The sequence below is a fragment of the Humulus lupulus genome, chromosome 6 (assembly GCF_963169125.1).
Source record: "Humulus lupulus chromosome 6, drHumLupu1.1, whole genome shotgun sequence".
NCBI lineage: Eukaryota > Viridiplantae > Streptophyta > Magnoliopsida > Rosales > Cannabaceae > Humulus > Humulus lupulus.
In genome coordinates, this window is record NC_084798.1 from 79,471,695 (window position 1) to 79,485,882 (window position 14,188).

Here is a 14,188-nt window from a genome sequence, read left to right on the forward strand (position 1 = left end):
TACCTCTTTTTTTTTTAGATTCTCTCATTTAAATAAAATGAAGAAATAATAGGAAATAAACTATGATTTTCTCCATCCCAAATACAGCAATAAATACCAGCTCATACATGATTTTATCACAAAAAAATAAGGAAACAATTAAAATATTTTTATCTCTTAATTTGCCAATTTAAGAGGATTTTACAGAACACATAAGATTATACCCCAATAATACCCACCTCATATGTCATATGTGGTATGTCATATGTCATATGTCATATGTCATATGTCATATGTATGTTAGTGTTATATGAAAATGCACAAAAGGACAAAATACTTAGACGAATGAACTTTACAAGAGAACAAAATACATGAACGAAAAAAAAGTGTGAGTGAGTGAGACTTTTATATATGGTAAAGAGGACTTTATTGTTTAGCTAATATCACTTTAATACCTATTTAAATATATATATATATATATCTCTTTAATACTTTGTTTATTTTATAATAATCTTAAAATCATATTGTTTTAACTAATACTATTTTAATACTTTATATATATGATCATTCAAAAATGTACCTTTTACACAAACTTTGTAAGAATATTTCCAATTATAATCAAAATTATCCAAGTTTATTTTATTAAAATATATCTATAAAATAAAAAAATAGTAGTAATTAAATTATAAGGTACTAAGGTGCTGTTCATAATATTTTCAAAATTAATTTAATTTATATTTAAATAAAAAAGTAAAAAACAAAATTCAAAAGTTTGTTCGGTAAGTGTATTTCTATTTTTATTTTTACAACTTTTGTATGCTTTTGAAATTTTTAAACATTTTTCTTTCTCCTCTCATATGATTGATTACGTTATTTTCTCTTCCCTATCGATTTTCTCCTTTTTTTTTATTGATTCCATAATTTTCTCTTCCCGATTGATTTTCTCGTCATAGCCATGTTCTTCGTTCTCCTACAACAACTTAATCTCTCCGTCCACCTGGTACTGTAATTTCTCTACTAACCTCATTCGATCTCCATGTCTCTCAATTGTGCTGGTTCTACTAGCTCTCATGCTTTCCGGAAAATATGGTGGAATACGGTTGCAGATATGCTTTACCGAATAGTTCTTTAATATATTTTTTAGAGGCTAACATTTAAAAATACGCTTATCAAACATTGATTTGTTTTTAAAAATTTTAAAAATAAAAATAAAAAAAATAATTTTATTTTTGTTATTAAAGAAACAAAAAATAAAATTTTACCGAACAAGTCCTAAATATTTACATATATATATATATATATATATTTTCATTTTATTATGAGATGACACACCTTTTTAACTAAATATTCAAGATGATTTTATTTTTTAAAATGAGATGTTTTCTCCTAAAACTGATTCTACATTAGCTTTTATATCAAATTGAAATTACTCAAATGCATATTGAATTTAGAATATCAAAACTAAACTAGAAAAATACACCTATTTATATTTAGTATCATGTTGTTTAATTAATGTCATAATTTTTTATAAAAAAGTTATATATATATATATATATATTTTAAATCTAAAAAAAATTAATTAAATAAATTCGGATTGTTTTGTCATAATAAAAAATATTTGTACTAAATTATAAGTTAAAACAATAGGGTAATAAATTAGTTCAAAGACAAACAAGATTATACTATAATGGGATTAATTAAACAATATGGTACTAAGTTAGTTTAGGGCAAACAACAAGGTACTCACACGGCGGGGGACTCCGCTGCTAATAAGGGTGACGTCCGCCGCTAATGCCCCGCGTCAAATTATCTGTCGCTAATAATTATTATTAGCGGCGGAATGACACACCCGCCGCTGATATAATGTTATTAGCGGCGGAGCCTGCCGCTAATACATATGTCAGATTCATTATTATTAACCGCGGGGTCCGCCACTAATATTGCTTTTATAATATATTTTAAAATTTATTTAAAATAAATTAATATATTAATATTTATTAAATTTAATTATTTTTAAAAATAATTCATAATAAAATTTAACAAAATAAGCATTTAATTAATTTAAACATAATTAACATTAAAATTAATGTGAATAGTTTTAATATTTATCAACCTAGCTAATATCGCTATTGTCATTAAAAATAAATACAGTATTAATTCAGTCCAAATACATAAACTAATAACTAAATAAAATCATTATGATTAATATTGAAATTGTCATCATCTTCAACATTTTGGTGTGGCTGTGAGGACGACGGCTGTGGCTGTGGCTGTGGTTGTGGCGGTGAGGGTGACGGTTGTGGCTGTGGCGGTGAAGGAATATAAGGTGGCTGTGATGATCGTCCGAGTGTGAGGTCCCCAAACTGATCTCGAGGCTGTGGCTGCGACTCGCCCCCAAACTCACCATATCTCACATATGGTTGCTGCGACGAACCTCCAACCTCCCCGTATCTAACATTAGGTAGCGAAGGCTGCATCGATCCTCCTTGAAAATCGGTAAAGCTAAAATATAGTGGAGGAGACTGGGAAGAGCGTCCAAAAATGAATTGCTTTTGATACTGAGGAGGTTGTTGCGACGACACATGTGGCAGATACGGTGAATGAGGCTGGTACTGCTGCTGTGGCGGATACTGTGAAGGAGGTTGGTACTGCTGCTGTGGCGGTGTATGAAGGTCAGGATTGGCAGTGTAACTCTGAGAAGACGAACCACCTTCGGATTGTGGTGGCAAATACCTCTGCAGAAAACTGTCAAATCGTGGGTCATACAGATTACTGTGTTGCTCAGGTACCTACAGACTGGAGCATCTCATGAATTACCTTCATCATCAGAGCCATAGTAGTCATATCTTCATTAGGCGTAGCAGCAGTTTTTGCTTGGGATTGACTTTGATCTGTAGAGCTATATGTTATCTTTCTTGCCTTCCCTTTCGCCCTATAACCCACTCCTCTTTGGTAGTCAGATCTCTCCCCGAGTACTTTACTTAGTATCTGTATTGATCAATCGGGGACGAATCAACGCCAGATACATTAAGAGATGCCTCACTCTGCTGTTGACTTTGCCTCTCAAGCTGTGACCTCTGAACCTCTGCCGCCATTTTTCCCTGTATAAAGATAACATTATGAACAAAAATTAGAAACATTAGAAACAAGAAAAAAATACTATTCACTTACATAATCTTGTTGAGCTGCCTCATTGACAAAAGATTTTGTCGATTTTTTCATATGAGCATCCCTCCAAGTATCAACAACATGCGCATCTGGGTTCTCCTATACAAATGTAAACAAAATGTTTCAGAATGTGTTATTTTATAAAATTAAATTAACATCGTCACTTACATATTGGTGACGCTTAGCTGCCAACGACTTTGTGCCGTGTATTGTTACATACTTCATTTGTTTTCTGTTTGCTTGATTTTTAGCGGAACGAGCCAAAAATCTTTCGCTAAAAAACATTTCACAAATATTCTGCCAAGCCTCCTTAGTGCAATGGTCAGGTGGCTTAGAGAGGACATTCTCCAAATCTTCTGGTCCAGCATATGAAGTGTTTATGTCTATTGTTCTTTCTCTCGCGATATCTTTCACCCATCTCCTTGTTGACAGTTGCCAGAACTGACTTACGTTGTGGATGACCATCTATATTATAGTAATACTGCATTAAGAAAAAAAATTAGATAACTTTGTAAATAATGGAAATAAATAATGAAAAGTACAAGATTTGTAATTTTTTTACCCTCATACGATCAAGCACTTGATTCTTAAACTGTTGAGGTACATCAGCAAAATCCAAATAATGTCCCGGACACAAAATGGTAACTAGAGTGCCCAACATGCGAATAAAAGCTTGATCCTCCTGCCCAAACATTTTGTGGGTCACAGGATCAAGCTCTAGATCCAATGGTTTCCCGACTTTTTTCCTTCGTTCTTCAAGAACATTATTACTAGCAAGGCCACGACCTTTTCTTCTCGTCGGCGGGGCTTTAAAATTTATTAACAATAACCAGTATTAGTATTGATGTTATATTTATCTAACAATATAATTTCTAAAAATAATTTTGATATGCAATATTTAACCTGATTCGCAAGATGATGGTACCCTAGAAGGATCTGGCAGGTCTTAACCCCCACCATCTCCGCCGTGATAAGTAGCTATATCAGCTGACATTAGACTTCAGTAAAAAATTTATTAGTTAGTAATTAGCATTAAAATAGAAGTATATCACATTCAATTCATAATAATAATAATTACAAAAAAAACTTTAATATATTTAAATATATAGTTCTGTTACACAAATAGAAAAACTAAACAGAGTAATCACTATCATTTCCATCAGTAATGGGAGACACATTTTCATCTTCACAAAGCTCAACTAACAATTCATCCTCTGCATCTACGACTTCCTCATGTTCTGACATATCAGCTTCGTCGTCACCCTCTTCATCAGCTCCAACATATGCAGCAGGTTGATTAGATTGCATAATCAACTCTCCGAGGTCCACAGTCAACACAAAATTTGATGAACTTGTTTCATGTACAACATCAATAACATCATTAACCTCATCAGAATTGTCCTTAATGTCCCAAATCTGTTGATGATTCACATCTTCTACAACTTTCCAATCACTACCTCTAAGTAAATCATCGAGATAGAAAACTTGCTTAGCTTGAGTAGCAAGTATGTATGACTCATCTTTGTACCATTCACCATTGACATTTATACTGGTTATATTATTTTCAATGACTGTTTTCTTCATTCTTGGATTTTTATTAAACCATTTGCACCGAAATAATGCCACTGAATATGCACCAGTGAAAGAAAGTGTCACTACTTCTTCAAGCGTGCCGATCATGATCACCATCTGAGTATTTTTGTTTAATCTCTTGTAGGTGTTCGCTGCTAATTAGAATAATGTTACGATTCTTGATAACAAAAAACTGATAATAACCACACATGTTCTAATTTATAAGAGAATAAACTTACTCTAAATAAGGCTCAATTTCAGGAGAATTCTCAAGTATGAACCACTCAGTTATTTCACGAGTGTTATGATTGAGAGGCTTAAAAGTTTCCTTTGTGAGTGGACGACATTGAGATTGGCAAACTATAAGGTTTCGTAGGATATAAGTTGTATCTTCATTTCAATCAAGACGGTTAAATCTTGTTTCAATGTCTTTGAAATACATTGAACAAAAGGTCAAAGCCTCATCTGCAACATAGCCTTCGGTGATCGACCCTTCAGGGCGAGCTTTATTTCCCACATAATTCTTTAATTTTTTCATGTACCTTTCAAAAGGATACATCCACCTCATAAATATCGGGCCAACCAATATACTTCTTCTAGCAAATGTAATACCAAATGAATCATTATGTCAAAAAAAGCTGGAGGAAAAATCAACTCCATCTTGCACAATATCTGAATAAGATCATTTTGTGCTTCCACCATATCTTTAATATTTAAAGTCCTTGAACATATTTGCCTGAAGAAATTGCCCAATTCTGCAATAGTGGTCGATATAGATTTTGGAAGAAACTTGCGAATACCGAGAGAAAGTAATCGTTGCATTATCACATGACAATCGTATGACTTCAACCCAAGAATATTTGTATCATTCTCGAACACTTTCTTCTTCAAATTTGAACAAAAGCCATCTGGAAATCTAACTCCTTTTATAAATCGACAAAACTGTTGCCTCTACGTCGGAGTTAACACATAAGGAGCGTGCAGCTTCATCAGCTTCCCATTCTCATCTTCATAAATCAACAATGATTCTCTCACACCCATCTTTTTCAAATCATGCCTGGCATTAGTGGTGTCCTTAGATTTATCACTGTCTAAGATGGTACCAAGGAGACTATCACACACATTCTTCTCAACATGCATGACATCTATATTGTGTTTTAATTTGTTTGTACACCAATACTCAAGCTCGTAAAAAATAATTTGTTTCCTCCAATTACCTTCATCTACTCCTCTTTTACGTTTCACACCCCAAAACTGGACATGTTTTCCTGGAACTTGCACTGCAAGAGCATTAACTTGTTCTAGTATATCCTCACAAGTAAACCATCTCGAAGGACGTCTTCTCTCAACTTCTCCATCGAACTCGGTGTCTCTTCTCATTCGATTAGTACTTGGCAAGAATCTTCTGTGACCAACATAAGATGTCTTACCGATCACTCGGATGGAAGTTGTGTCCTCATTACACGTAGGACAAGCTTTGTATCCCTGACCACTCCATCCAGACAAACTACTGCGAGCTGGAAAATCGTTCATTGTCCACAAAAGGTGCCCGCATCTTGAACATCCTGTTGGTCGTACTATCTCTTGTATCAACTCCGTTAACCCACAGATCCTTCAACTCATCCACCAATGGTCTCAGAAATACATCCATGTCCTTACTGGGTGATTTTGGCCCAAGAATAAGGAAGGTCAACATGAAATAAGTGTCTTTCATGCACAACTAAGGTGGCAGATTATAGTTTGCCAACACCACAGGCCACATGTTGTATACAAGGTTCATGTTGCCAAATGGATTAAATCCATCAGCAGCTAAGCCCAGATGAACATTTCTGGGATCCCTTGAAAAATCAGGATGCTTGGCATCAAAGTCCTTCCACGTAGAGCCGTCCACTGGGTGTCGCATCACCCCTTCATCTTTTGATTTCCCGGCGTGATGTCATATCATGTGTTTCGCTGTAATCCTTGAACTGTATAATCTTTTCAACTGAGGGGTCAACGGAAAGTAACACATCACCTTGTGTGGCACTTTTTTTCCTTTCGTCATTTCAGAAGTAATCCATCTACTACTTCCGCATACAGGACATGTCTCTTTAGATGCATGCTCATTGTAAAATAAGCAGCAATCATACTGACACACATGAATGGACTCGTATTCCAACCCTAATTTTTCAATCTCTTTTTCGCCTCGTAGTACGATCCGGGGATTTTGTTTTCCTTAGGAAATGCAAGCTTTAACAACTTCAGCAATTCATCAAATATGTTGTTAGGCACCTTCCCTCTAACTTTTAGATGCAATAACTTTGCTAAAAAGTTCAGGGATGAAATCCAATCACATCAAGGATACAACTCCGCTTCAATCTCCTCAAATAACTCGTCATAATACTGACTCCCATCGGGATCCCTTTCTACTTCCTTAGTTGTCGGTAAAAGGAAGTCTTCCACAACGTGAATCATCTCATCGTCTTTATTCTCATCAACCACCTCATCAGCAACAATTTCTTCCACCTCGCCATGAAAAATCCACTTATCATAAGCTTGATGAAAACCCTTATCGAATACGTGTGCCCGAACTACATCCAAAGATTCAAATCTATTATTACTGCATCTCACACACGAGCACCTACTTCTTCCATCAGAATCTTTATGTTCCGACGCCATCCTCAAAAAAGCTTGCAGACCATTCCAATATTCTTGACAACCACGATTTCTCAATGTTGTCCAAGTCTTGTCAATCGCCATCTAAAGTGTTATAAGAGTGTGTGAGTTTTAGTAATGTGAATAGGAATGGATAACAAAATAAATTTGTTATCATTTTTTAAATCTTATGCAATATTATAATATCTTATGTTATTTTATGATGTTTTATTAGATAATGTTATTTATAAACAAATTAAACTTTTATTATATATAATTATCAATTTCTATATTCAACTAATTTATAAATATTTAATATTAGATAATGTTATTTGATAAAAAAAATTAAATTAAATTATTTAATTAGATAATTTTATATCAAACTTTTATTATTTAATTAATTAAATTAATAAAAAAAATAATTAAATAATTAAAAAATAAATTATTATTTATTTAATTCTTGATTTATATTTTTTTTAATTTGTAATAATAATAATAATTTTACAAATCAATTATTATTTAAATTTTAGACTAATTTATTTTTTTAAATAATTGGATAAATTTTATTAATTTCTTTCATTCATTAATTTATTGATAATATTTTAAACTTATCATTTCTGCATCGATATCCCTGTAATTGATGGTTGTAGTCAACAACCATCAATCACAAGCATACCGGGACAGAGAAAATAAATTAACTTCTAATATTAACTACTAATTAATTTTTTTTAATAATTTTCAATTAATTATAATAATACTAATTAACTAAATTATATAATATTCATTACAATTCTCATTATGTTGACATAACATATAACAAAAAAATCATGTCGTGAATATATAATGTAATGGGTATTTTCAATTTCCAATTTTTTTTAAACTGTTTTCCATTTTTAGTTTTTATTTTATTTTTTTCAAATTAGTACCTCATTTTATTTTGTTAAACAAAACATAAAAATAAAAGTTATCAAATGTATTTATTATTTTTTTTTAAAAACAAAAAACAAAAATAGTTATCAAACATATTTTTATTTTTTAAAAATAAAAAAACAAAAATAAAAATAATATTTCCATTTTTGTGTTTAAAAAATTCAAAAACAAAAATTTTACTAAACACAACCATAAAGTTTTTTTTGTACTTGGAAATCTCTGACGATCAAAACTAAAAGCAAACATATAGATACCAGACCAATGTATTTTACGATGACATTAATGTAAATCTCCATAGTTCAAGACTTAATAATAACAACGTATTTATTTATTTGACTTTATAGAGAATAAAACTTAACAATCATAATAATCAATCCATTTATTTATCTTTTAAAATGATAATTTTTTTTCACCTAAAGTTATCCATTTATACCCATTACAAAATATATTACTCTAATCTATTAAAAATCAACTAAAAAATGAATAAAAATTTCACAATAAGAAATCAGCCAAAAAATGAATAAAGATTTCCAATGACCGGTTATTTAAGAGTTCATTCAAAATAAATTAATAAACAAAAAACAGAAATCAAAACGAAATCAAAAAACCAGAAATCACAAAGAGAAAAAAAACCATACCTGATTCTAATGTTAATATCAAAACCGTATCTGAGAAAAAAAATATCATAAAATATCAAAGGGTGAGAGAATTAATACCAAAATGAAAAAAATATAAATAAACATATACATACATAGATAAACATATACGTACCTGATAGAGGAAGAGGAAATCGGAGGGAAAATGGAGGGAAAATGAGTTTCTGCTTTTGGAAGAAGAAGAGGATGGATGGATTATCAAAATCGTATCTGAGAAAATAAATAACATCATCAAATATATTTATATTTATGCATACACAATACAAACAACGCACATAAGAAGATAAATGAAACCCAACAATTTTTTCAATTTACAAATTACACAAACACATTTAAAAAAACAGATTACTTCAGAGTATTCCATCTTTGCATACTTCTTTCAGTTCATAAATAGTTATTCAAAACAATGCAATATTAAGATCCAACTTATATTAAACAGTTCGACAAACAAACTTTAAAAGATGTTGACACACCACAAGGTGTAGTTTACCTCTAATTTATCAAATAAAATAGAAAATAATTCTAAATTGGACTGTATCAATAAATAAGATATGACATGCCTTCCTCTAGTGTTTTCCTCTTGAAATATGCTTTATAGAAATGCCCCACTAAGATCCCTTGCTCCCTTGCTCCACTGAACCATACAAACATACAAACAAATCTTGAACACAAGAACCGAAATAGGAAAAAAAGTTACAAAAAAAAAAAAGACAAATTAACCCCACCTATCTGAGACTGAGCCGAGAAAGAAGCCACCGTATGAGAGAAAAGCCACCGTACTCGAGAGAGAAGCCGAGAGAGAAGAAGCGAGGCCGAAGGGAGAGTGACAAAGGGAGGATCAGGGGCTTTGAAAGAGATGGGCAAAGGGAGGATCGAGGTCTTTGAGACAAGAGATTGAGATTGGGAGAGTGAGAGAACCAGAAGGAGGATGCTTGTCGTTGCCTGAGAGAGAAGAGAAGATGCGAGAGAGGAGAGGGGAAACGAAGAGGGCTGTGAAAATTTGAAACTGTAAAAGTATTAGTGGCGGGCCCCGCCACTATTAAAAATGTTCGCCGCTAATAACAGAATTAGCGACGGGTAGTCCGCTGCTATATAAAAGCGATTACCCGCCGCTAATACTATTAGCGGCGGATAGTCCGCCTCTAATAAAGGTGATTCTCCTCCGCTAATATATCTTAAAAAACTTGCCCGGGCATTTTATCTTATGAGTCTGCCGCTAATAGATATTATTATATTTTTTTAAATAATCTCCCATTATTAGGGGGTCCGCCGCTAATAACCTATACAATACAGGCGGATTGGGTCCGCCGCTAATAGTGACGCTGCAAATGACTTTAATTCTTGTAGTGTCACGATAAAAATATTCATTTGATAATTTTAATTATTTATTTTTAATATAATTTAAATGATTTTATTTTATCTAAATAAAAAAAATTCTTTCACACTATTATTAATTAAAGTTTTATTACATAACATATTTAATATATCATTTAAGAAATATATAATATATATACAAAATAATATTTTGAACTAAAGATAATGAAGCAAATAAGATTATAACAAGTTAGTATAATTATATATACTAGGTGGATTGCACGGCAATGCACATGTGCTAAATTTTTAATTAAAAGTAAATTAATAAAATATACCAATTTAATATATTGAAATTTTACAATAGGCATTCAAAATTCAATTGTTGGTTCTTGGTGTGCATGTGGTGAATAAAAAACTATTTTTGTGTGAGCCTACATTGCTTGGAATATCATCTACAATCTTCAATTCGTCGTTCGACCTGGCGCGCAAAGGTAGTAAAACCTATCTTTATCTATTTTGGGTTGGATTTTAAAATAAAAAAGGTAATGAATATCCTTTGGACTTGGAGAAACCTAGCCTTGCTTTTTGTAAATATTTTTCATGGTCGCATTCAACCTCTAACTGTTAGGGATGAGCTAGAATGGTGCAATCTTGATGTAATTGACCACGATGATGAAGTAATTAGGAGTGTCTCCAGCTAATCAGGGCATAGCACTCTAGACCACACAGGGGTTTAGTGGGGTACTTGCTCAATTTCACGGTGAGTGCACCCAAAGTCCATTATCAAGTTAAAGGTTGAACTTGTCTACAACTTTGGTAACGTAATTCTGAGTCACAGTGAAGGGGATGAACTCTAATTCGAACAAAATTATTTCAAGAATTTTAGAAGCTTGATCTGTATTGACCTAGGGGTGGGCTCTTTTAATGATGATTTTAGTTAATTTGAGTTAGCAGGGTTTACCTCTCTTTCACCCAAGAGCAGGGTTTACCTTTTTTGGCGACGAAAAAATACGCCGGTAAAAAAATCTGTCACGATATTGTGGAAAACACTTTTAGCGGCGCAATAATGCGCCGGCAATAGTTTACTTTTTTAGTGGCACATTTTTGCGCCGGTAAAGGTGTATATGTGAAGTTAAGATTGAAACTTTTTGCCGACGTAATTTTGCGCCGGTAAAAGTATTTTTAAAATAATAATTTTGATTAATTTACTAATATTATTTTCAATATATTAATATTAATTAATAATTTTCAATTTTAATATATTAATAATTATTTAATTTTTTAGTAATATTATTTAATTAGAATTAAAATTAAAATTTTATAAATAAATAAATAAAAAATTACAACTATTAATATTTATTGTCTCCACCAAACATGAAAATATAAAAGTAATTTAGTAAAATAAATGTCTCATAAATTAAATTTTAAATAAATAGAAAAAAAGTTCTACAAATGAGTACTGCCCGCCTCATCATTCCCGCCCCCGTCAGCATCATCGTCCTCGTCCGAATCCTGGTCTAGTAAGTCAACAGTAAAACCAAGAGCCAATTCACCAACCTGCTTCAACAAAGCACTGAGCAGGAGATTTTGACGCCGTTGACGACTCTCAAGTTTAGTCGTATGCTTCTTTAGGTTCTGATTTTCTAGCATAATGTCCTGATTTTGCTGCAAAATGGTGTCCACTTCAGGTGGCAATTGCCCGGACATTTGAGAAGTTGACGAAGATGCTGCCCTCTTTGCGCCAATTTCCTTCAACCTAGGGAACCCCCAAACCCTTTCTTATAACGCGAGCGGGGTCCAAGGACATCCGTGACAGTATCCATATCAGGCGAGAAATGACCGTCGACATTATCGCCGACACAAGAAGCAGCAGATGATGCAGGGGCCGTACTCTGCGATGCTCGACGTTCAGTCATCTCATTCTGCACAATAAAAAGCACGTATTTCGAATTCTAATATAACATTATTTGAAAACCTAACTTATAAATTTTTAATATAATAACATATAAAATATAACTTTATTATCTATCTGCCAACATCCTATCATTAATGACTGCAGACCAGTGATTGAAAAAGAATGTAATTAATTTTGTTCCCGTATCAGGGAGCAAGTGGGCTAAAGTAAATTTGGTCATGAAAATCCATTTCTGAATGAAAATCATGAAGATATTATTGATATATACGGTAGGTGCAGTTAATTCCATTAATGGGGAATTTACGTCTCCAAACATATACATCAACTACATTTGCATGTTTTTCATTCAGAAATGGATTTTCATGACCAAATTTACTTTAGCCCGCAAGCTCCCTGATACGGGGACAGCATTAGTTACATTCTTTTTTTATCTTAGTCCACAATCATTAATCATAAAAATATTGGCACATAGATTATAAAGATTTCATTGTTAAAAATTTAATTAATAATTAATAAATAATTACTAATTGACAACAACCAATTAATAATTAATATTTATTAATTATTTACTAAACTTTTTTAAAGTTAAATGATCATAAATTAGTTAAGGTTATGCAACTTACATGTTTTTTCGCCGCTGCATCACTAATCCACTTATCCTTCTTCTTGTGGAGGTGCTCGAATGTGTCGATCATGCTCGGGAGCTGGCCAGTAGATGGGTCCATCTAAAAAAGCAAATTATTTAAACATTGTGACATTTATAATATTTTCGTAAATGTAAGGATATAAGTTATTATAATTTACGTAATCATAAACATGGGCAACGATGGATTTGGAACCGTGTCCTCCTGGTATGGTCATTTTAGCTCGAGCTTCTTTATTTTTCTTCGATATACGCTTCAAAAAGAAAACAGTACTCATTAATCTAAATTGTAATTTTATAATTAAAAATTAATGTAAAATCTACGGCATACCTGGTGAGAATCAGAAGCCCAAAAATCACACAGAATTGCCCAATCAGAAGAAGTAATCGACACAAAAGGTTTTGACTTCGCTCTCTCATTGTCCACCTCTCCTCCAACATCTACCCAGTGTTTTTTCATCGTGTGGCGCCAATCAGTCAGATGTTTTTGCATTTGTCTTACCATGGCATCGTTGATTACTGGATTGTTTTCTGGATAAATAAATTTTTCCTAAAATCACAATTAAAATTGGAATTTGTTAAAATATTATGAAGATAGACAAAATATTTAATAATGAGTTATTAAAGGTTTAAAGAATGCTTACAGATAGTCTCTTTCGAATAACTTCGATATCAGGTGGTTTTACTTGTTCCCAAGCTAGTGTAGTTGGGGGTACGGTGCTACGCAAATAACGAGCCATGGAATTGTTGAACCACTTGCCGTACTTTTGAATAGCTTTTCCAGTTTCTTTATCAAACTCTACTTTCAAATGACTAACTTTTTTGATGGCCAGCTCCTTCTCGATATTGGCACCGTAATAAGCTCCCCTGCCTCTCTTGGAGCCACCACCTGTGTCATTACTTGTTTCGGCCATTCTACATTAAAATTTTCATTAATTAACTAATTCAAATTATGTATGTCTGTTGTTTTTTGTTATAAAATTAACATTTATTCATTATGGTATTTCCAAACCTACCCTATTCCGACCTAGTGGATCCCTTGGAGATAGTAAGGAGTCATGTACTTCTCCTCAGTTTTTTAAAATGTTTCTCAAACATTTTAGAAAAATGAGGAGTAGTACATGAATACATTGTCTATCCCCAAGGCATCCACTAGGTGCATCACTATTGTTTTTTGTTATTGAATTAACATTTTATTACTTATTGTCTTTCCCAACCTACCCTATTCCGACCTAGTAGATCCCTTGGAGATAGTAAGCAGACATGTGCGACTACTCACTTTTTCAAAATATTTCATCAAATATTTTGAAAAAATGAGTAGCAGTACATGAATACATTGACTATCCCCAAAGCATCCAATAGGTGTGTGTACCTATA

The 14,188-nt window shown here is 32.5% G+C and overlaps 1 protein-coding gene across 1 annotated transcript; it reads right to left on the reverse strand.

Annotated features, from left to right (window-relative positions):
* Positions 1–12,809: 12,809 nt before the first annotated feature.
* On the reverse strand, positions 12,810–13,325 carry LOC133784087 (uncharacterized). Its single transcript, XM_062223600.1, has 2 exons — positions 13,143–13,325; positions 12,810–13,065 (listed from the first exon to the last, which is right to left on the reverse strand). Exons 1-2 carry the CDS (start codon positions 13,314–13,316, stop codon positions 12,907–12,909), a joined length of 333 nt encoding a protein of 110 aa, XP_062079584.1. The 5' UTR covers positions 13,317–13,325; the 3' UTR covers positions 12,810–12,906.
* Between the last annotated feature and the right edge of the window lie 863 nt (positions 13,326–14,188).